This window comes from Halichoeres trimaculatus, unplaced genomic scaffold (assembly GCF_033239565.1).
Source record: "Halichoeres trimaculatus isolate MK-OKI-2021-1 unplaced genomic scaffold, fHalTri1.1 fHalTri1_scaffold_21, whole genome shotgun sequence".
Lineage (NCBI taxonomy): Eukaryota > Metazoa > Chordata > Actinopteri > Labriformes > Labridae > Halichoeres > Halichoeres trimaculatus.
In genome coordinates this window covers 17,659,057-17,683,748 of record NW_027437199.1, presented here as the reverse complement: position 1 = coordinate 17,683,748, position 24,692 = coordinate 17,659,057, and the positions used below count along the sequence as shown (strand labels likewise).

Sequence of the window (24,692 nt, the reverse complement as noted above, 5' to 3'; positions counted from 1 at the left end):
TTTAAGATAGCTTTATAACAGGCGCAAACTGCCAGGTCATGACATCATCATGCCAAGGTTGCAGTTGTCTCACAATATGTGGTTAGGTTAAATTGGATACTTGAAAATCTGATGATTATGGCACTTTGAGTGTTGTATGTTCAGGAAAATTGTTATAAAAAATGAAAAAAAAAAAAAAAAATTAGATCTTTCCCCTTACCTCCAATTTTTCTGAGCCATGGTCCCTATTTTGAAAATCACTGGTGTAACCTTTTGTAATTCAGGATCCAAACCCACTCATTTATGTCTCATATAGCTTTGCCACCACACATACAAATTTTCTGCCCTGAGGTGGATGAAAACTATACTTAGTCCTGAAGTCACTGTAATTTGTTTTATCCCAAGCTTTGGTATTTAATGTACACAATAAACAACATCATATGCTTAGTTGCAGGCTAACAACTGTAATTGCCATTTAGAATAAAGGAAGCAAACATAAAAGAACTAGACTAAAATATGACCTCTCATTTCTTTCCTTTGTGTTACCCAACAAAAGACACACACACATAGGCTACTCAGCCACAACACTTTCCTAGCTGCATATGTCACCCACCGACCCTTACACACACACACACACACACACACACACACACACACACACACACACACACACACACACACACACACACACACACACACACACACACACACACACACAAACCACACGCAGCTTCGTGCGCACACCCCCACACACACCGTCATCTGTCAGACTCCCTCTCTACGTCCCTCTCTCACTTCCTCCTCTCTGTCTGTGACGCTCGCGGAGGTTCTAGAAAGCAGCTTTGACAGCTCGCGGCAGCTCACGCGGGCCGGGGGTCAGGTCCACGGATTGGATCATCTCAGGAGAACGTGCGCAGCTCCTCGCGCGTTGAGTCAGTTTTCCCTGCTTCGTGTAGAGCAGACGACCTGCCGGCGTTTGACGGAGATACTGGAGTTATTTCGGGATTTATTTAATCACCAAGAACGCTGGCTGTGATAGAGAGCGAGGAAGAAACTGAAAAAGTGAGTATTTTTTAAATTAAAGTGGTTGAATTCGGTCAAAACATGGGGAAAGTCCGTCTTTTCGACAGTATTACACTGCGAGCAGTAGAGTTTTAGATTATTAAATACGTTGAATGAAAAAAGAAAACTTGTTTTATCCCAAACTAGCACTTAACAAGAGTAACTCAATGTTTAATACGGTTTTAGTGAAGTCTGTATTTAAAATAAGTGTTATAAATGATTTAATTTTTTAAAAGGCTTTTCTGGACATTGCATACATGTAAAGTTAAATATTACACCCTGGGTGCCCACCCGTTACAAGGGCTCCTCTAGAGGAGTGGTATGGCCCCCCTTGACACCTGTATGGCCACCCCAGGTGCCCTGTCATAAAATCTAAGTTGATGTCAAGATGAGACAATTGAAGTCAGCTGTGTTTCTTTGCAAGTTCATTTCTTAGCATTTCAGTCATGGTCAACTTTTACTTTTGCATTTAAGTTGCATTCCTTAAATAACCAATCCTAAGTTATTTTTTGTTGCCATATGTTTGGGTTTTTTTTGCTTTGAAATTTAAAAATTATACACACAGGTATCACATCTTTGGAGGACTTACACATTACTATCAGATGTGATCAGTGGCCACAGTAAGGCTAATAAATGCTCTGTCTCTGTGCGGCCATTCATCCTTCATACTGCCTCTGCGTTATACTCCACAGTGGCCACCCCAGTAGAAAAAGTCCTCTGTCTGGTAGACATGTGGCAGACTTGAGACTGTTTTCAGAGTTGTATAGCCCTTAAAAACCGACACCAATGATTTATAAAGCAGCTGGTTTGCTTTTGTGCCAGTGGCTGGTAGAGGCAGAGCAGAAAAACCTGCTGCAAACACTTGTCTGGTGCAGGGTGGTAATTCCCCTGTTGCTCTGCCAGTCGTATGTGTGTGTGTGCTGTGTGTGTTGTGAGTTCCAGTTGAAGGAGATTATGGGTGTTAATTTTCAACTGTGGAGTCTCTGATATCCACTTACAATGTAAACTGTCTGCTGCTGAGAAAATGGCAGGGGGAGGAGGAGGAGGAGGCTTAAAACTCAGAGAAGTCATGATTTTCAAATGAGTGGGAGCTCAATGGTTTCATTTGTTTTGATCGCTCATGAATATCTGTCCAGAGGCTTAGTGAGACACTCTCAAGTTCTCATAACCACAAGTCGTGAAACTTCAGTCTAAAAGCTTTCAAACTAAAACAAAATGTGGCAAAAAAATGAGTTGTTCAATAGCTTTAATATCACTGACTTTGTCCCCATGCTGTTTCTTTTCTGATGCAGTGCCTTCCTGGATGAGAATTACAGAACCAGTGTCTTTCTGCAAGTTGAACAAAGAAAAAACAGTTTCTATTTTTGATATTCCTTTCCAGTCTCAAAAAATATGGACAGTTGCATATTTCATGTAATATTGTTAAACTAAAATGTAGGGATTGGATTTTGATTATTTTGGCCTACTCTTGTGTTCCCACAGCAGGGGGTCACTGGTCTCTGGCACTGCTATTTTGGAGTTTGCAGGTTTGGGAACCCCTAGTCTAGATAACAGATATTGCTTTTTTTTTTTGCTTTTTTTTTTTTAACTTGGATTACAAAGTTGAACACATGGCATGAATAGCATCCCTGTGTCCAGAGAAGCACCTTCCACCAACGTCACAGTGGGCTTTGTGCAGGGTTATTGAAGCAAAAGCTAAAACCTCCTGAGATCTGAGCTTTTTTTAAAACAGCATTTTTAATTTTCTCTACCTATTTGGGATCAGTCTGACCAAATAAGTTTAAAATCTGAACCTTGTCTTTGAACAAGAAGTGCTTCTCCTAAAAAAGATGATAACCTCATGGGGACATTCATTTTAGGTTACCATGGAACACATTAGACTGCTATTCCACAGCTCAATGTTTTTTGATCTATGTACACAGAAATAGCGGACTAGTCACTGAACAAAGTAGTTGTAGACATTAAATCTTTATTCAAATGCAATTCTTGGTGCTTAAAGTGATACTCCGGGATGGAACAAGTTGGGTCCTATCACAGGGTTTAGGGCAGAAATTACCCCTACAGCAGTGTTTTTGTGCAGCAGAAGCTCAGAGCGCTCGCACCAAACACCCCCTCCCTGCTCCTCAGCAGGTTTCCTCTGCACTCAGATGGGGCCATATTTTACTTGACCAAAAACACAAATAAATGGACTCCCACCGAAAAAATCTGATATCGGTCTGCATTCACGCTTTATTTAGAGAATTTTCAGCGCGTTACTTTCACACAAAAACACAGCTAAATAAGGCTCTAGTTCTCATTGTGTCGTAAAACGGTGCTACCTCTGCTGCAGAGCCGCAGCTGGCGCTTGCCGCTTAGTGTATCAGTCAGCACGCGTGGCGTGCCAGATATAAACAAACGCAGGTAGTCTGCCAGGACAAATTATGCAATAACAATGTAAAGATGAGTGATTATGAGAGCGAGGACGACCTGCCGTTCACTTTGAATAAAGCGTGAATGCAGACCGATATCAGATTTTTCAGTGGGAGTCCGTTTATTTGTGTTTTTGGTCAAGTAAAAAATGGCCCCGTCTGAGTGCAGAGGAAACCGGCAGAGGAGCAGGGAGGGGGTGTTTGGTGTGTGCGCTCTGGGCTTCTGCTGCACAAAAACACTGCTGTAGGGGTAATTTCTGCCCTAAACCTTGTGATAGGACCCAACTTGTTCCATCCCGGAGTATCACTTTAAGTTACTGGAACATAGACTGTAAAATAAATGGATGTAGTCTCCCTGATGTCACCCGTCTGTTTTGAAAGGGAATTTTTGAAGCAGATTGGCTATCGCAGCCATATTGGAAGTGGCTTTGTAGACAGCTATAGGGTTTTTTAAACCAGGCTGTAAATATGTTGATTTCTACTGTGAAAATATCTTTTTTTGGCTTGGTGTGTATTTGACTTGCGGTACTTCCGGAGCCAGCCTTGAGCAGACACTGGAGAAACAGCAGATTTCAGCACTTCTGTTTTGTCTTGTACTCTCAGACTGGAGGTTGCCGCTTGGAGTGGAACTAAAAACATTGACTAACACGTGGAAAAGAAGACTTTATCACCCGAGCTGTGAAAGAAACCCTGAAAATGTTCATAAAACATTAGCTGATTGGTTGGAGATTTAACTGAACAAAGTGACATGAAATTTCCAGGAAGTAAAGCTTGAGTCCATTTAGAGTCAGAGCTTGCCAAACAAACACACAGTTAACACCTCGAGACTGCTGTAGATCTGTACATGACCAAAACTTCACCAAAACAGTCACATTGCAAATCAAAATTCAAAATAACCAACCTTTCTTCACCCACGCTTTGTAGACAAACGCTCAAAACCCTCTCTATAGAAATACCATTCAGTGACACGGGGTTCTGCAGAATTTATAGACGTCATTACGGGGCTGTGGAGCAAAGAAAACAAACACCAGACATGTTGTTTTATTTATAAACAGTGAAAAAGGCCGTGAGGATCTCCTGCGTTACCCTCTTTGTCCCTCTTCGACAAACCTCCTCGATATGTATGCGTGGTACTCTCCCTCTGTGGGTGAGACAGTGGGTGAGGGGGCATTTGAGTTCAGGCCATATCAAATGTCTGTCTCCACTTTACTTTAATTAGATTATAATACTGCCTTGTTAGTTAGACGGGGAATAGAGACACCTGTCTGTCTGTTTGCTGTCTGTCTGTTAGTGTAAGTGAGGCTCCTGTTAATGCCTGACTCAGTGCAGTGCATCTTTTCACATTTGCTCCATATCTTTAAAGTATTTCTTTTTTTTTTTGCGTATCAAGTGTCTTTAATTGAACACAAAGTGAATGCATTAACAGCTGGTCTTTGAGTTCAGTGATATTAAGAGTTTGTCAATGAGAAGCAGTCCTGACACCCAAGCATTTGCAGAATGAAATGTCTACTTGTCTCTATATAAAAACCACCACATGAAAGTGTTTTGTGAATTTTCAGCCTCTTTCACATCATGTTTTCGTCAGAGCAAAATGAAACCACGTCTGTAAAAACAGAGCTTCCTTTATGTTGTTTTGAGCGTAACCACGTCAATGTCCCTGGGTGGGTTCTACAGACATGTAGGGTAAATTTCTCTCTGCCACAATGTCTTTTTGAGTCAACACGGGGAGGCCACTGAGGAGAGGCACATTCAGAAATCACTTTTAATGAGTAACACAACAAAGCTCTTCTTACACAAATCACTTTGTATTTTGTAGCCCGCTCATTTTGAGACATACTTTTGAGTAAGTTTGGGTTAGATATGGAAGTGTATAACAACTTTGAAAAGCCAGTTTTATTGTCTTACATAGCCTTAAAATAATACACCTGCTTTACATGTTGGTAGCAAGGTTTAGGTAGACTTTCTGAGAGTCTGTTTTCCTCATAATACATCCATCTCAGCCTGTAGTGCTCAAACTGAATATAGTCGTTGAGTTTAGATTAATGATTAATGTCCTCAAAGAGGCATTCAAACATAAAAAGCTCACCTGACGAAGATCACAATAATCACAGCAGCTGCTATCAATCCTGAAACACGACCACATCGACCGCCACAACAAATATTTACAGGGAACCACAGCAGCTTTTGTCAGCGTACTGATGGCAGGATAGATGTCATTTATTAAAAAGCTAAAACCACTTTAAGATAAATAAGATGAAATAATACTCCCTGACTTCTTAAAGCTGATTCATCTTATTTAACTGGTTGTGTTACAAATAAAAAAAAACTCAACCTCTGTAGATGTGTCATTAGTTGTTTAGGGAATAGTGCAAGGGTAAGCAACATTTTTCATGACTCCCGCCACTTTAAAATATATCCATTCCCAAAGTGCCAATACTTCTTTCATAAAATCATTGACAGTCGATAAGAAAGTCTCCTTGAATAGTTTTCCATGCTTAGCTACACAGCGAGAAATGCTATAACCTCCTCCTGTTGCCTGGTTTTTAACAATACAGAAAGATTTGAATGTGTTGCTCTGTTTCACATACTTTTCTGACACTGTTTTCACGTTTGGTCTGAAAAGACTGCCTATTTAATGTCCTACGTACCACACTTTCACAGCAAAGGGTGCATATCGCTCCATCTTTGGCCATCTTTGGCATTAGATCCATACTCCCTTGTCCAGCCATGTTCCAAAGGATGACTGGAGCTTGGTTTGTTTGCCTTAATAACACTGCGAAAAAGACACATCTGCGCACTTGTAACATCATGATTTGAATTTATTATTTAACGTTATTTGTTAAATTGTTATGAAAGAACATTAATAATGTGCTCAATTTCTTCTTAAGTGTTACATAGAATACAACACAAAAGTTTTTTTTCTACTTTATTTTATTTTGTCCTCTTCCTCACTGTGGTTATTCTTTGAGTGCCAACATAAATAGCCTCACGTGCCAGCTATGGCACCCGTGCCCTAGGTTGCCTACCCCTGGCATAGTGAGTCCATTATGAAAAATCATGTATGCTTCACACTACAGTTAGTGCATATGGAATATTCAAGAAAGCCCCGCTACTTTTGGGATGTTGAGTTTAGTAAATATGAAACACACTAAATCCTTTCTCAGCGTACTAAATACGACTCTATGTTTAAAGTAAATGTAATGAAGGTAAAGTGCAGAATTAACTAACTCCAACACATATTGGTATCAGAAAGTAGTCAAAGGCTTTTTTCAGCGAAGTCCCTGTTTTGATTAAAATAGGGGTTTTATTCTTTCCCATATTTTAAACATGGATAAAAAATTCCAACACTGGATGTGATGATTCAAACTTCAACATAATTATATATTGTAGAAATCCCTCGAACTGCCTGAAAACTGCTCAGAACAGCCAAGGTCGTCACAAGATCTCAAAGAGACTTGGATCTCCTAATTGTTTCATGACACATTGGAGGAACAGGCCTCAAGCACCAAGGTCTGCCCATAGTTCTGGCCATGAGAGGACTCCAGAGAGCTGGCCAATCAGAGGGAGTGGGTTTGTAGAGTGGGGAACCTTAAAGAGACAGACAAAGAGTTTTCCAAAACAGCCGTGTGAGAAAAAAACAACAGTTTTTTTTAGCTAAAAAATCATGTTACGCTGACGCTGACACTTAAACAAAGCACAATACCCTGTCTTCATGCGTTCCAGTCAGACACAACATTGCAGGGGTGAGCCAGAGTGCACCTGATTCTGAGTTATTATTCATTTTATTATTTACACCTGTGCTCTTCCTGCTGTGACATGTTAAACTTCCAGGAAACGTGGGTTGGGTCTAAACCAGAAAATCAGCTCAGCCTATTAACTGAGTAACATCAGGTCACCACTTTGATCCAAGTCTCTGTTTTTTATTTTTTTTTGCCTGTTTTCCCCTTCAGATGCTCACACATTTGAGATGGATACTGAGTGGTCGCTAGGTCGCAGCCGTCTGCCCAGGCAAGCATGGAACGAGAGGGTTCGTTCAGGAGGTAAAAACTTACACACACTCACACACACACACATGCACACACACACACACAGTTCAGAGTGCTGAGTCTCTACAGCTCCAACACTTTTCTCTTCCCCCTCATTTTCTCACTTTGTCCCTGCTCTCTGGGACACACAAGAAGGTAAATGAAAGTGGGAGCACACACACATCCCTCACTGACCTCATTCATTCTTTCATCCATGCAAACATCCCCCTTATCCTCCTTTGTTTGGTAATTAGACACCAGCTTTTTCCCTCCAAACTCTTCCTGTTGTTTCAGAGCCAGGAACAATAAGTGTCTTTCTTCTTGTCACGGGACTGTACAAACGTGCCCCTGTTTCCATCATCCAGGGTGTTGCTTCTGCTCTTTTTGATTTAGTTTCTGGTCCTTCACGGCGAGAGCTTGGAAACTCATCATCCCACTTTGACCCATGAACTGTGAACTCAGTGTGTGTGTGTGTGAGTTTATTTGTATGTGTGTCTCAGTGTCTCCTGTGTGCTTGCGCCCAGGGCTCCTGTTTCTCACACTGACCTATTTTTATATGGAGCTGAACTAAGATCCAGGTTGACAGACGGACCTTAAAAACACACACACACATCTTTCCCCTTTTGATATTTTTCTCTTTACCTCTGACTGTCCATCCTTAACCTTTTTCTTTCCCATTTCCCAATCATCTTCCTGACTTCTTCTTTCCCTTTTTTAAATGTTTGTCTAAATCCATTTCCATTACCAAAGATCAGCCCATGCAAACATTACTCATAGCATGAATCACTGCGAACAAATCAATGTGAAATGATAAACAAATTAGGTCAAAAGATATAAAGACCAAGAATGAAATAGCAATCTCCCAACAGCTCAAAAACAACTTATATCTGTCTTTGGCTTGAAACTAACAAAAAGAGAAGAAGAGGAAGTGAAATGTGTGTCACCTTTAAATTCTTCCCCTCCCTCTTGGCAGCCCTTGAACCTTCTTTTGTTCGCCTAGTACAAAAGCTCACTGGGTCACATGACCACCGGTTGGCACAGACTGGCAAAGAGAAGGAAAGAGAAAAGAGGGAAGTGAAGAATTGGAGCAGTTAAGGTAGAAGAAGAAGATGAAGTGATGGAAAAAAGGAGAAAAGAGCAGAGAAGCTTTATTTAAAGGGCATGTGAAAGTTTGAGGTGGAGACTTTTTTTTTCCTCCAGATCTTCATCCTGTCTTTCATTTTGCACACACACGCACAGATAGGCTTACAGTAACGGCTGTATATTGTAGTTGGGTAACTTGTTCCTAAACTGTACCAGACATTTTTATAGTAATACTTCTTTCTTTCTTGCTTTCTATTCTTCAATTTTGTCAATAAAATAAAAGTTGTCCTTTGTTCTGTAGTTTTTAGGTGCCTCGTTGAAGAAAAGAACTCAAACCTGTATCCATTTTTAGGATGAGAGCAACTTTCAAACAATAAAACAAGTTGCAAGCTACTTCTAGTCCCCATAATTATTTATTATTTTACCTATTACATGCTTAGCACCTTGTTACAGGCTTTACCGTTGATATGATATTTGACACTGTGGCTGTTGACCAGGGGGCTGTAGTTTGTCTGATTCCTCTTTTCTTTTCTTTTTTTTTTTTTGATGGACCAGGTTTCACTCATGCTCTATCTCCAAACGGTGCACTGGCTTTGCTAAAGATAGTTTTGTCCACATTCAGTTCAAAAACAATAGCTTTAAACTCCATGCACTAGCTACTGGTCATCAGGACAGGGGATGGCATCATAAACACAAATGTGATTGGCTGATTTTTTGTGGGGTAGGGGAGGAGGTTGAATGGATATAGAGTTGCAGTAAGTAGATTTTTTTAGTTCTTGTATTCTCAACCTTATTCTTTTATTTTATTTCCGTTTCTTTGGTGAGTTACTTACTGAGTCCCTGTGAGCTATTGCTGTTGAGGACACCTGCAGTACATAATGTCAAAATGTCCTCACTTTCCTCTTCTCTTAAGCTGTATGTTCTCATTTTTATTATTGAAATCAGGTGACTGGCAGCACCTTTGGGTACCAGAAGCTCAAAACAAGAGTCAACAGCAACAGTAGAATAAGTTATTTTGCATTGGCAGAGAAGATTTGGCAAATTTTTAATGGGCGCAACCCACTCAGCTCTGCTCCTAAATAGATAATATACCGAATCTAAATTTCATTCTGTGTTAAGTTTCTAAGAGCTCACAATGAAGACACGGGCACTTAAAAACATTATGATTGAATTGACAGTACATTTCAGTTGTATTGGTTTAAAAGTGGCTCATCTTTGATGTTCAGCCTTTAACGGCTCCATCTAAATATACTTTTGATCTTTCTTTTCTTCATCTCATCTGTCTGCCTCCATACGCCCATTCTCTGCCCTTTGTCACGTTTCTGAACTTTTTATCTCCATTCCTCTCTTCATCCACCCTCTATCCTTCTTTTTGTGTGTATGGAGCATTTATACCATCCTCTCTGTGTTCTCCTCTTTCTTTACTGTTGAGTTCATATTTTACTTGTTTCATTTTTCCTCCTCTCTTGTTCTCTAACCTTTAAGACGTTTCCCTTGAGGTAAACTGGCTTTTTCTCTTCTGCCCCTCCCTGTGCAGTGCAGCACATCAGCTTGTGTAAACATTAACAGATGGCTAATAAAACTTATCACCCATCAATAAACACTCAGTTCATTTGAACTGAAATCTCTGCAGCTTGTTCCTGGTATGGTGAGCTGGGTTTGACCTTCTGTAGGTGTGCAGTAGGTTTGAATGTGTGCATACTTATGTTATTTCTGTCTTTCTGCTGTTTTGGATTTCGAGGAGCCTCCACAGCAAGCTGAGGTTAGGAGGCGGCTCATCCTCCAGCCTCACTGACCTCTCGCAGGCGAAAAACCAAGGAGGTGGAGGAGGAGCTGGGGAAAAGGGAGGACTATCAGAGGAGAGCAGCAGGGACAAAGGGACCCAGCAGAGGAGGGCTGGAGCTAACGCCACCTGGAACAGGTCAGAGTGGAGGAGACTCAAACACGAGTCTGAAGCCTCGAGCTCCTTTTCTTTGGGGGTACATGTTTTGAATAAACATCCTGAGCAGAAGGCTCTGTTGGTGGTATTATTTGGTGATGAACACACATGCATGCACATCATCTCTTTTTGCCTTTTCCCCTCAGGCTCCATCACTGTCTCTTTCTTATTGCTGTCCTTCTCCTCTTTTCATCTCTTTCTGCATCACAGATCCCTTTCTTCTCCGCTCCTCTCTCCTGTTTCTCTAGATATTTTTACACAAGACACGCAGTGAGTGGAAAGTAAGGGCGGACATGGCAGCGAGTTAGTGCCCTTTCATGTCTTCCCCTGCCTTGTTTGCTTTTCTTTTACACTGTTTCAACTCTAGATTTCAGGACAATTTGTGTATAGTTTATGTTTTTGAGCATCTTGAAATCAAAAGACTCGACATCAGGTTGCCACAAATGCTCAAGCTGACAAATCTGGACATTCAAAAGAAAGAGGTGATCTGACATCTATCAGCCCAGCTTTTCCTGGATGGATGCTTCAGTCTGAGTCCGCTTTCTTAGCTTTGTCTCATGGGGAAAAGAGACACACCAATATTTTTTGTTTCCATTAAAAGCTTATGTTTGTGTTTGTTCCCAGCATCCAGAATGCAGTGATTTCAGTTTTCCAGAGGAAGGATCTCGGGGAAAATGAGCTCTACACTCTGAATGAAGGTGTCAGGTGAGCTGTCTCATTGTGTTTGTTTGTTTGTTTGTTTCTCTGTCCTTCTCGCAGACTTCTTTCCATACCAAACATTGTGCTTGTTGCAGTTTGTATACCGGGCTTAGACTTAATTAGGGTGTTTCTGCTGTAATTTCCCTCCTTCCCACATACAACGGCAGCTTTGGCTTCCTTAAATAAGCTTTTACCGACGCATTAATTCATGGCCTGTAACATTTCTTGACTGTTTGCTGAATTAGAAACAGCTTAAAGCTGTTAAAAAGGGGGAATGACAGGCTGGGGTTACTGAGGGGTCACAGTTGTTCGTGTTATTAAAGTGAAGCTGAGACAGCACTGTTAAACTGACCCCAGGCGTGTACTGTAAATATTAGACTGCACACACATGAATAAACCACACATGTATACACACCGTAAACAGTTTACACATACACTGATGCACATTACACGAATTTTCCCAGAGGATGTCAGTCTAATGTGGCCAGGATTGGTGTTTCCTGTATGTAGGGATGTAAAAATTTAATTAGGTGGAAAAAAGTTTTTTTTTTTTTAATCCCAGCAGTGTTTTCTATCCAGCAAAGATTTAAAGTTTCATGTCCTCTTATACTAACCTGAACCCTGGCTAACTGTTTGTTTTATTATTTAAATGCCCTGATGAAATACTTTAGTCTTATTTTCATTTTGATTAAAATCTTCTCTCATTTTCTGAGTCTGCTGCTGTTTAAACACTGCCCAGAACTCATTAGTTTGAGTTTATACGAGAGAGAGAGAGAGAGAGAGAGAGAGAGAGAGAGAGAGAGAGAGAGTGTGTGTGTGTGTGTGTGTGTGTGTGTGTGTGTGTGTGTGTGTGTGTGTGTGCTCACATACAGTCTGAATGCTCTCATATGTAAACATCCTCTTATTTGCAGGCAGCTGCTGAAGACAGAGTTGGGCTCCTTCTTCACTGAGTACCTTCAGAACCAGCTGCTCACTAAGGGCATGGTCATCCTGAGAGACAAGATCCGCTTTTATGAAGGTACACATATGGACACACTGCATGCACACACTCTGCATCACACATACTTTTTTTTGTTTGACTTTTAAATTAATGTTATTTATTTATTTATTTGTCACATTTCTTTTTCTAAAGTTTAAAAACCAATTTGACGTGCAGAAAAGAACCCACAAACGTACAAACCAAGCATAAATTAATTTTCAGTATTACCAGAAAAAGTTATACCCGAAAGCAGGGATCTCAAACTTGTGCCATGGAGGGCCAAGAAGCTGCAGGTTTTCTTTCCAACCAGAAACTCCACCAGCTGATTTAACTGATTACCTCACCTTCAAGCAGAGAGCAGGGACTAATCAGTGGCACAAGTTTGAGATCCCTGCCCTAAAGTAAAGTCCAGTAGCTTAATTGCCCTAATTCAATCACACAGCCCCAGATGCCTCAACCAGAACCAATAGCTTTAGAGAAATCCAAGTGAATAGGAGGCACAGTATGTTTGTTTTTGTTTTGTTTTTTAAGTTTGATTTCACAGAAAAAATGAGGTTCATGAGAAAGACATGAGTCAGTAAAATAGCATAAGAAATAACAGACTCTACTCACAACAGATGATCAATTGCTAGATGCTAGCTAGAATGTTTTTAGTCCTGCAGATTTTTGTTTAAAAAAAAAGTTATAACTGTATAAAATGAACACTGGATCAAAAATCTAAATCAATAAAGAGTCACTTTTTAGGCTCAAGTGGCTTTGGAAACGCATACAAGTTATATGTTGATCAAAAGGTAAAATCATCTGGAAAGAGCCTCAATAGCTGTGTTGTGCACCCCTTGTGGCCTAATTGTTGAAAAACAAGCGCTTAAGTGCTCGCCTTACTGGCAAAACACACTAAACTTCACCTGGGCTGGAAAAAAACGTGCTACACAAAGTGGGTATCTCTGTGTGTTCTTTACAGTCCAACATTAAATCAGTTTAGTTCTTGTGGATGCTGATCCCAACTACAAACTAACTTAGGATGTCTGTCTTTTTAGTGTGTTTTATGGCTTTATATGTTACATTTGTGTAACATATAAACGTGTCTAAAGTACCTTTGAGAACTTAGTTCCCTCTTCAGTAGCGAGAATGCTTTGTATGTGCTTTGTATGTGCCTTTCTTTCTTTGCACCCCTACACTTCAAAATATCTGTTAATGCAGCTGGTCAAGCAAAAATGATTTTTTATTCACTGCAAATAATTTTTCCTTTTTTATCTCTTATTGAGACACTGTTTAGTAAGCATCTTCTTAGAGTATGATAAATGTGATGTAAAGCTCTGAAGACATTTGATTCAGTGCACTAAAAAGGCGTTTGTAAGGAGTGTCTTCAAACTCAGTGACAATGTAAAGGGTAACAAATGTCTCAAGTCTGGGATCAGGAAAACCAATAATTGTCTAAAGTTTGAGATTTTAAGTTAATGTTTGAACGATGTAAACCTCTGAAGCCTGACTTACTCTTTTCAAAGTCAGTCAGAGGAAGCTATAAAGTGAGAAGAACACTCAGACATCTTAATGTTCTGTCAGTTGTGGTTTATATGTGACCTTTATTTAAGGCACCTTTGAAGTTAATAAGCGCAATCAGACGTTTGCACTAATGCGCACTCACACAGATTGATTGTGTTAGATTGTCAGTATTGTCGTCACTAAAACCAGACAGGAAGTGATACTTTGCACCTGTTCAAAGTGAGAAATTCAACTTGAGGAAAACCACTGCAGATGCATTTCGCTCTTGCAGAACTTGTTTTTTTTTTAATATGCAGATTCAAGATAAAAGATAAGATCTGAGCTCTATTTTTCTGGCAGTTGTAGCTCAAAACGTGGTCCGGTCGGCCTCAAACACCAGCAGCAGTAAAGACAATACTGATAGGATACAAGATTTAATGTTTGTCACTTGCTCTATTTTTTTCTGATTACTGTTTCTTGCTGACTTTGATCTTTTGAGACCCTGAAGATCTCACCTGATGTGTTTCTCTGCTCTCCGTTAAAGGTCAGAAACTGCTGGACTCACTTGCTGACACTTGGGATTTCTTCTTCTGTGATGTCTTGTCCATGCTGCAAGCCATTTTCTATCCTGTTCAGGTACACACACACACCAAGCAATACACACACACACAGGCCTGTTGGCTCATCAGAAAAGAGTGTGTTAACACGTCTGTAAACGTGCTGACAGGGGAAGGAGCCGTCAGTTCGTCAGCTGGCTTTGCTCCACTTCAGAAACATCATCACCCTCAACCTGAAACTGGACGAAGCTCTGTCCCGACCCAGAGCCAGAGTTCCTCCTTCAATCATTCAGATGCTGCTAATACTACAGGTAGGTATTAACACACAAGGCCTTTATTTGACTTTTTTTCCCCTCATCATCTCCTTTGACGCACAGACACTCTCTCAAACACACATCTTGCACAGACAAACAGCCATGACTGATGTGGGGTTGAGAGCAGAGGCTAAACGACAGCAGATGGGAGAGGAGAGGAGCAGAGGGTACAGGGAACTGTTTTTTTTTCTTGCAGAGATCTCACAGGAAGTAATCTCAGTGTGAACAGAGAGCACAGTAATCTTCCCATGACCACTCTGTGCCCCCTGTGTCCTGTCTATGTCTGAATATCTGTGTTAACGTTTGTGTGAAAAATATGTGTTTACACTGACTTTTTAGGGCTCTGTGCCCTTTAGAAAGCAGAAAATAAGAACACACTTATTGTGTATAACCTAGTATACAGCTCATAAAATTACGTTATCAATTTAATTGATTTAGTTTACTTTAATTAATTTAGAGAAGAAAAAAAATTACAGGTGACAAAATAAAAACTAGGACAGAAAATGTGACATTTTTTAGAGTTTTGATCTTTGAAGACTTCATGTAGAGCAACATGAACAGCCAGTCAGACAGAAAGACACCACACCAGATGGAAATGACTTTTGGAAATAAGGTTTATGAACTTACATTTAGTTTGTTCTTTAAACCTACACTAAGCTCTGCCCTGAAACAGAATGTTATTCAATGCGGTAGCTCCTTTATGTTATCACATAAAATAGTTGTAGTTGATCTTCATTTCATTAATGTTGTCATAAAATGTGTGTATATATATTTACAATATAAAGATAAAAAACTCAAATGAATGAAAAGGAGCAGAAAGAAGAACAGTCTTGTTATATCTGCACCTTCTCTCACAAAACTTTAACTAAACACATGATTGACAAAACAAAAATACTCCCGGACAGCATGTCTTTTGACCTTCCATTAAGTCTTGTCTGGAGCAAGATGAAAAAAACAATCACAAACATAAAAAAAAACTAAATTTCCACCAAACCAAAGGGAAAAAAAACAACAACAGAAAAGTAAAAAGAACACAAGTTCAGATTTTCTCTATTTCCCTATATTTGTCTAATATGCTGGTTTTGATGAGTTTTTTGAGGAAACCGAAAGATTTTGCTTCTTTGTAGTTCGATGTAGTTCTGACTCTTGTTTTTTTTTTAAATATTTCAAATCCTTTCAGGTGTAACTTTTTCATTTGACAAAATGGCACTAAATGTTGGGTGGTAAATCATAAGTGAAATGTCAGCATAATGTTCAGTTTACGTACAGTAGTCACACTTCCTCCTCCTCAGCCTCTCATTCCTGCTGCCATCTGGGCTCTGTGTTTTCCCAGGACACAGCTCTTGGCCCTTTGGCCTGAAGTTGGCTGGGTTTGAGGTTTACATCTTTACTTGTTACACTTCTTCCCTTTCACCTCTTTTACATGAAAGCTGCAATAAGAGACAAGACAAAGCGTTTGTTAACCTTATTGTGTTCAACAAAGTATTAGCTTTAAACCCTGTGATAGGCTGACCAGTATCAGTGTGTAGCTTACCTTGTACCCACTGACAGCTGGTAGACTCCAGCCCCCCATGAACCCAAAAGGAAAAAGCTTAAGATAAAACATTGCAAAAAACTGAAATCTCATCAAGTGTTTTTGTCTTATTTCAAGTAAAAATGTTCTTGTTATTCAGCTTATCAGTCCAGAAAAATGTCTTGTTTCAAGTTTTTAGAGACAAAATGAGGTCTGGATTGCTTGTAATGGGTAAAAAAAATCTGCCATTGGAATAAGAAAAAATGGTTGAAAAATGGTTGAAACTAGAATAATGTCTTAACTGAAGTAACGTTTCTTTTTTTTTCCATTGGTAGAATCTTTTAAACTTGTTGCAAGCAATTCAGACCCCTTTTTTTTCTTTAAATAACTTGGAAAAAAGACATTTTTCTGGACTGGTCAGGTGAATGTGGCTCATATTAAGTCTAGAAAGACATATCCTACTGAAAATAAGACGAATACCCTTAATAAGTTTTCAGTTTTTTTGCAGTGTAGAGGGAGGGCTGGATTTAAAAGTAAAATGTAAAACCAGATTGTTTTTTGTGAAGAAATTTCAGTGAACACAATAAGCTGGTGAACTCTGAGTCCCTGAAGAAGGGCTCTTACTGGTACAACAGTGTGGAAATATGTCTCCAAAATGCTGGTATCAGATAATATTGCTCCTGTGTATTAGAACAATCTTCTCCACCGTGCGATGAGCCTCACTCTTCCTTCATCAGCCTGTTTTATTAGAAAGCCAGAAATCTGTTGCATTTCTGCAGAGTCAGGTGTTCATTGCTCAGATGTAACTGGGATGAATGCAAGATGATTAAATCTGCTCTCATCTGTGTCTGGATTTTGTTCTGTAACTCTGGGCATCAATGTGGTAACTCAATGGCCTGCAAATGCTGCTACCAGACACTTATTGAGGCAGAGCGAGCCAGACAGAGCAAGGTACGGCGAGTTAAATATGACAAAGTAAAAGAAAACAAAATACTTTTCCATTTAAACCAAACAGTTTCAGAGGAGTGCCTTTTTTACAGCCCATTAACAGGGAGCAACGAACAAACAGGGTATGAAGTTTTAAAGAGATCACATCTCCTTCTTCTGTTTTTGCTACTTCTCGTTTCATCTGTTAGTAATTTCCCTCCCCTTCTGTGACGCCAGTTCAGTCAGGTCTGGTCTCTTAAGTGGTTTGTTTCCAGGCTGTGGTTTTGATGCATGGCTTCAATGATTCACAGAACTGAATTTCATTGATCTCTCTTTGTTATGAGGCCTATATGTATCACAGGCAGTGGGGAAATGTGCGTAGTAAGTGTGTCAGAGCTGTGAAATCAACTGAAACAGATTCCAGCTTTAAAAAGCACTTACAGGCTTATGTCGTGTCCTTACAGCATCTCAAGGCAAACAGATATGGCTCGCTAACAGAAAGGTCTTGTTTCCCCCTCTTTTGAAGCTCATTTCTTTATGACACATGACATAATTGATTTTGAGGGTAATTTTTTCCCCCCAGACCTTCACACCCTCATCGAGTGTATGGGGCTTTAACACCCCAAGGTTGTCTGGAGACGGTGCTGAAACAAGAAAACAAGTCTGCTGTAACCTGAGTGATGTGTGCCCCCCAAAACAACAGGCAAACACACCCCAAAACATCTTTTCCATCACAACCCCTTCCTCTAACCAAAATACAGACAGAGTCCATAGCAGAACAGACCCTGGAGTTGATTTGAGGCAAACACTCACAGTTATAAAGACTTCACTGTCTCTTTGTGTTAGTCTTCTCCATAGGCTGTGTATAAAATGAACAGTGTGGCTACGCCTTTTACCATTGTACAGTTTTGAAGCCAAAATACCCCCATTTGATGGGCCACCATCATGCAGCCAGAGTCTGCCTGGTAGAGAATGTGAGTGGGGCCTTTACTGTTTTATTATTTTGCTAACGTAGTTCATCACTGGTTTAGTCAGGGAGCCGAACCTGAAATAGCAACTGTATCTGGGTCCAGGTTGAGAGCCTATCAAGTATTAATATTTAACCTCTTAACATGTATTCTGGCCAGGTTGTCAACCCAGATACTAAAAATTTTGTCCTTTTATTCACTGTGTTCTAAAAAGTGGTAAAATCAGATTTTTTTTTCCCCTGAGTGCTTCCTCATTATTCAAAACTTCCACCAAAAATCTTACATTTTAAACATTTTATTTTATTAATGTGCAAACATGATGTTTAAGATAAGTAATTAATAAATACCAAGGAGTATGACACCAAGGGGGTGCTGTTGGGCCAGATTTGCCATGAGGAAGCACTCCATTGACGACAATCACAGCAGGTTTCAACTGCACAAACAAAAGTGAATTGTGTTAAGTAAATTTCATGTAACAGATCAACTTTGTCCATGATTACAAACAAAAACATTTACATCAAGATTTAACCACCAAAGTTTGTAAGAGAAAGGAACATTTTCCCAACTAGCTAAACTAGCTTAGCTAGTAGCTAGGTCGCAAGGCTACTGTACTGTATAATTGATAGCCTACTTTCAAGTTGTGCGTTTTTTGACTAGAAAAACATCAAGGTACGACAAAAACATGTTTTTAAAATTGAACAAAAAAAATAAACCATCACATCATCAAATTAATATCCAGTAGTCCTGCCATTAGCAGCAGTGGAGCGCTAATCCTAATTAGTCACATGCTAAAATAAACTCACTATACACTCAGTGTTTTCTTGTCTGCTGCCTGGCTTCACTCTTCACCCGAGGTACATGAAACTAAAAGTGAGAGATAAGAGAATGTTGAGGTATCAATTTGATAACTAAGTGAAAAACTTGAGCTATCAGCTTTATTCTTCCTATACACAACCCAAACTTTGAACAAACTGGAGTCCCTCTGAGGTCCAGTTAAGCTCCACAATTCTCTTCGGGTGACACTCATTGCACAGTAAAACCAGGGAGGATCATTAGTTTTGTTTGGCACAGTGATGTGAATTTTTGTTTACCACATGGTTCTGTTTTGAGAAAGTAATTTTAACCTTTTTTTTAATTTCCATTAGGCTTGTTAAACTGATCTCTAGTTTTCCATGCAAAACTCTGCTCTTGGAATCTGGAAGTGGAAAATGTGTTTGGATGAGTTTTTTAAACATTGTGCAGTATTAGAGGGAAGTCTCTCCCATTTGAAGGTTTAATGTTTTGATTAAATCACAGAAAACAACTCAACTCTTTTTTTCTTTGTTTCTCTTTGTGTTTTTATCATTGGAGATGATTTTGTTGTTGTTTTTTGTGCCCTTAAAGTTGGCTGACATATATTCATCCTCTGTGTGTGTGTGTGTGTGTGTGTGTGTGTGTGTGTGTGTGTGTGTGTGTGTGTGTGTGTGTGTGTGTGTGTGTGTGTGTGTGTGTGTGTGTGTGTGTTGCAGGGAGTCCATGAATCTAAAGGTGTAACAGACGACTACCTGCGACTGGAGTCTCTCATTCAGAAGGTGGTCTCTCCCTACCTCGGCACTGATGGTTTATATTCCAGAGATGGATCTTCCAACTTGCACTGCTCCTCCTGTGTTTTAGGTGAGTGTGTGTGTATTTGTGTGTGTGTTAGTGAAAATGTGTAAGCCCTGATCTCATGTTTCATGTGTTCCTGTGCACTTTTACCCTCTGCTGCCCTTTCCTCCCTCTTAGAGAAGCGTTTGCAGCGCTCCTGGCCTTCCAAACCAAGCAACTCAGCCGCTAAGAACCCAGTGGTACGTTCCAAGAGCTACAATGTTCCCATGCTGACCCCCGTGGTGGAGTACGATGTGGACTCCTCTGTGGGAGGCGGCACAGGTATTAGACGACACTCCGTCTCTGAGATGACTTCCTGCTTGGAGGAAACCAGCTCTGCAGCTGAACCCACAAACACTGCCAACAACAACACCGGCAACACCAGCACATCCAACCAAGCCAATCACTCCCCATCTTTTACTGCTTCTGCTGCACTTTCAGGTACAGAAACAGGAAATAAGACAAATTAAAAAGTTCATATTTATTTTCAATATAATGAGTAAAGAATTATGGAGGATTTACCCTGAAGTGATCAATGCTTCAGACACTTTTTGCACTTTTCTCTGTTGTTGAATTTTCTCATTCACACTGAATTCTCACTGCACTGACACTTCCTGAACAGTTTTTCATTTAAAGCTAAACTTACCAAGGCAATGTGCAGAAAAGAAGCTGTCCCTGCCCGTTAAGTCTAATTCACCATCCCTTTTGCCTCCTCTTAATCCAAGTCCTAAATTACTGTCTTGACTTGGAGGCAGGCCTTTCGTTTAAGTGCTTGTAGTTTTTGTAACATTTTTATGTAGCACATTAACTTTTGTTGGTACTTTGTACTCACTTAAAATTTTGCCACTTTGTTTTCAGCAGTAAATACTGGACTGTAACATCTTTGTGATGCATTTATACAAGAATTTAAAAAGTCAAACTGCAGCACAAGTTAGAGCCCTCGTTTCGACACAGCTCTTAAAAGTTTGGACACACTTCTTCTCATGCCCTATTCACACAAGGCCTCTGGTAATTGTAGAATTACCCCCTTACGTCAGTTTTTAAGGTGGCGCATTCTCTTGGGATTAACAAAACCTGTAAACAACTTGGTGTTTTTCATGTTTCTGACTTAAAACGCTGCACAGACCCACCATCCTTTGGCAGCAGCACCTCACTCTGCAGTCACCTGTAAATTCTGATAAAAGAAAACACTATCAATAAACTCAACTCAACTGAGACAAAGTGCTTTACATAAAAGGTGGTGCAGGAATAAATAAGTAAAGAAAACAAATAAATCAAAGAAACAAAGTTGCAGGTACTAAAATAATTGTTTCATGTTTCTTAAAACAATTCAAAACATTGAAACAATTAATAAAAAAAAAAAAAAAACCATAAAACACTAAATCATGAGCAGCGTCTCAAGCTGGGTTAAAAGCCAAAACATAAAAATGATTTTAAGACTTTTTTTTAAAAGTGTGTCTTTTTGTCTCAATCGCTCTTCTCCTCTGTTCAGACACTGTGACCTCCAGCCAGGACCCCCCACCCAGAGACTCTGACAGTCCAGCAGGTCCCCTCACTGTCCCATCCCAGAACCATTCCCCCTGCACCCTCCCTGAGCCGTCCCCAGCTGAGGACACTCACTGCACAGGCTCTCTGGTATCAGGCTCCTCTGCCTCCTCCAGAGTGCTGGCTCATGACACCAGCTCTGGTCCCAGTCCGGCCTCCAGCCCTGAGATCATGATGGACCACATCCTGGAGTCTTTGGACTCTGAGCCAGAGCACGACGGTATCTTCCTGGACTTCACACGGCGGTGCTCTGTAGGGTCAACGCACAGTCGAGACAGCAACAGGCAGAGTGTGGCCTAACACACACACACAAACACTCCTGCTGTTTTTTAGACTCATATCATCAGGGAATCTTTCAAACTCCAACATTTTTCTGTAAGATGTGAGAAATGTCGAACCTCTTCATGACCGCTAAAAAAATCAACTTGGATATTTTTACCTGTTTTATTCACGATAGATAGAAACATCAGCACTGACCTCTCTGGGAATCTACAATCACACAACTAACCTTCAAACTAGACAAAGACTCCTCATGGGTTAAATCTTAGCAATATATTTTTATGAACGGAAACTCTTCCACTAAGCCAGTGATGACGACACCCCGGGAGCTGTTGCACTTCCTGGAGAATAAAAATGTTTCAGTGACGTCAAGTTTCTCCCTCAGACGGATGCTAATGATCATGTTTAACAGTCAAACTTAGCTTTTAACATTTTACTGTACAACAAACAAACTCTGACCAGTGATACTTTGATATTGTTGGTCCAACTTTAACCTGTGTTGTTTTTGATGATTAAATATTCATTTGCACTTAGTCTGATGTATACTTTATGATGATGACATCAGTCTCTGTAGCTTGTTTGGGAAGTTGTTGAATCAACTGGGGCACTTTAATTTCCTGGTGAATCTAAATATTCTCTGCAGGACTCGTCTGCTTTATCTCAGAGTCAGAGATTCAGACTGAGATATTACAAGATCTAAAGAGTTAATTTGATTTCAGCCTGTCCTAAAGTTTGTAGACGTCCCTGTAACACTGAAGTCAGAGTGGTACCAAACAGCCAACTTTTTGGCTCTAGAATTAAAGCTGGTGTGGATATTTTGGTTAAGTACAGATTTGTCAGGCTAAAAGTTCCTTTGACTGATGTAATGTTAAACACTGTGTTATGAAAACCAAGACTTTTGCTCAAACTGAGCCCTGCAGGCAGTGTAAGGGCTACATCCAGACTTTTTCAGACACTGCCATCTTGTGTTGGTTCACTCAAAGTGAAAGGATCAGTGAAACATCTCTGGAGTAAAGATAAAGAAGGAGCTGTTGGGAGAGCTGATTGCTATGTGAGCATGCAGGTATGAACTTATTTATTTTCTGTTGTTTCTTGCTTTTTTTTCCTGTTTCCTATTAAAAAATCACAACTGGAACTACAGACAGATCAGGATCTTGTGTGTAGAAGGACAGTTAGATTAAGTTAAAATAGATAGCCAAGGATAATGAAGTTGATTAAATATATGTTAAACACACTATGAGCCCAACAGGGTGAGACAAGTCCCCGACATGAATTGTGCCCTGATTTTAATTTTTAACATCCAATAACTTCTATTTATTCACTCAACCCAGCTGGTGTCAAGTTCTGTCTCTTTGAAAGCACCACTAGAGGGCACCACAGTTTGCCAGCAGTTTTTACTGCTACTACTACTCCTGTTTATTATACAGTCCATGGTTTGGAAAAGTGATTAGAACTCAAAACTTTGACCCTATGACTTGGTGTTACCCTGAGGCACAGAATCACTAATTTTGTTATTACACTGTCTCTTTAAACACATTTAGTATTTTTTTTTAAATATATAAAACCATGTGATACTTCCGTAGCCAAAAAGTAAGGGGGTTCAGTGGGTGACATATGTCATCATGGCTGGGTTAGGGATCCTTTTCTGGACACAAAACTGCACAGGACTCAGCCCCATGAATTGGTACACTGAATACTGAGTTTAACCTGGTTAAAATAAAAAAAAATCTTTGCAATGAAAAATATATACATGTAGATGAATAAGTAGTGTAGTATTTTCTTTTTTTTTTTTTTGACAAATTTTGTTTTTGTAACTAAAACATTTTTTGTTCATTACCCAAGGACATCATGTCATGCTAAACCAGTGGTACTCAACTGTGTGGAAGAGACAAAGATAACCCATGATTAATGCTTCTCCAGTTCAGAGCAGTGGTTCCCAAACGCTGATCAAGGGGTCGTAAAATACTTTCCAAAAACAATTACATATTTCATCCATTATTTTTTTTAAAAAAATCCACATTTATGGGCGCTAAATTTTATGAAAATATTTTCCATGTTTCTTTGTTAAAGATCTCTGAGGTGAATAAACCAGGATAAAGAACTGTCAGAGGAGGCAGATTCATTGAAACAGAAATGTGTCCACATAGCCAGTCTAGCTTTAGCTAAATTAAGTATCTTAGGCTTTTTTGGTTGTAATTGTCTGTTTTTGTATTGGCCTTGGAGTGTAGTCTCATCATAGGGGTCTAAAAGTTTTGGAGACCTTTGGTATAGAGATGTTCTTCCCATCATCATAAAGTCTGCCATGAATATAAATAAAAGCAGATGTGGTTTATGTTGAATTAAAGAGGAAAGTTCAGAGGAGACAGTTAAAAGATAGAAATTTAAATCACCAGCTAAACAAATACTTGTTGAATGTTGTTGGGCAGTTTAATGATGGGTACAGTCAAAAATGTGCATTTTCTATAATAACACATCAGACAGTTTGGTACAATCTGGTATTTTTCTGCGTTGAGTTATTCATCGCGGTCAAACACAACAAACAAACACCTGAAATGTGATGTAATATTTAACGGCTAAGTCATAGAGATCAGGTGTGAACCACAGTTGGCACCGTTTGGCTTTGTAGCTATGACTATATAAAGTAAACACTTTGCTGATAGATGAACGTACATTCAAAGACAGAATAAGATGACTGAAACAGCTGGAGTAGAATTATATGGATTTCATATAAGCCTAAGGACAAATGTGTCGTCAAAAAAGTGATAAGCAAAGGAGTAAAATGTGTCTGTTGTATTTTCAGACTGTCAAACCAAAGCAGGAGGAAATGTACGGGAGTATTTACATGGCGTGAAGCTGAATCCAGCTCAGCTTCAGCTGTGCTTTAAAGTACAGGGGGATTGAGTTTGGGTTGGTACATTCAGCAAATAAAAACTTTTGTTACATTAGCTAGCACCAATCTCTAAAAACCAACGCTCTATGTAACTTTCAGATTATTGTCTTTCTCTTTTCTTTTACAGTTCACGATAGGAGACTGCTTCACTTTTTGGGGTCTCCGGTTTGTCTTTACACTGTGTTCACTCCTCACTCTTACACACAAACTCCATGAATATCCACGTCTTTACAACAAATGAAGGTTTGTAAAGAAGTGTGAGGACCACAAAGACTTGTTCGCACAACACCACAGGAACATGTAGCTGCAAATAAATCAGTAAATGTAATAAATTTGCGCTTTTTCCTTCTTCAGGCTACAATAGTACATACTTCTTTAACTCACTGGGTTTAATCCTCAGGTCACACATTCAGAGTA

General features: G+C 39.7%; 1 protein-coding gene across 3 annotated transcripts; it reads left to right on the top strand.

Annotated features, from left to right (window-relative positions):
* The first annotated feature begins 776 nt into the window (after positions 1-776).
* LOC141810544 (proline-rich protein 5-like) lies at positions 777-24,655 on the top strand. Of its 3 annotated transcripts, none has more exons than XM_074698200.1 (10): positions 777-1,041; positions 7,400-7,489; positions 10,302-10,478; positions 11,121-11,201; positions 12,107-12,213; positions 14,201-14,292; positions 14,384-14,524; positions 19,444-19,588; positions 19,700-20,002; positions 21,054-24,655. In XM_074698200.1, the coding sequence occupies exons 2-10, from the start codon at positions 7,464-7,466 to the stop codon at positions 21,404-21,406; spliced, it is 1,425 nt and encodes a 474-aa protein (XP_074554301.1). In that variant the 5' UTR covers positions 777-1,041; positions 7,400-7,463; the 3' UTR covers positions 21,407-24,655. The 3 variants fall into 3 exon arrangements, with proteins under 3 accessions (XP_074554301.1, XP_074554300.1, XP_074554299.1); XM_074698199.1 differs by having other exon boundaries at positions 10,299-10,478; XM_074698198.1 differs by having other exon boundaries at positions 7,400-7,490; positions 10,291-10,478.
* Positions 24,656-24,692: the final 37 nt, after the last annotated feature.

What these genes read in the sequence shown, in the direction of transcription:
- LOC141810544 (XM_074698198.1), top strand. Translation starts at nt 7,464, where the DNA reads ATGGAACGAGAGGGTTCGTTCAGGAGG. An exon ending in ACTCTGAATGAAGGTGTCAG is followed by an intron (nt 11,202 to 12,106) that starts GTGAGCTGTCTC and finishes TCTTATTTGCAG; the next exon opens with GCAGCTGCTGAAGACAGAGT. An exon ending in CAAGATCCGCTTTTATGAAG is followed by an intron (nt 12,214 to 14,200) that starts GTACACATATGG and finishes TCTCCGTTAAAG; the next exon opens with GTCAGAAACTGCTGGACTCA.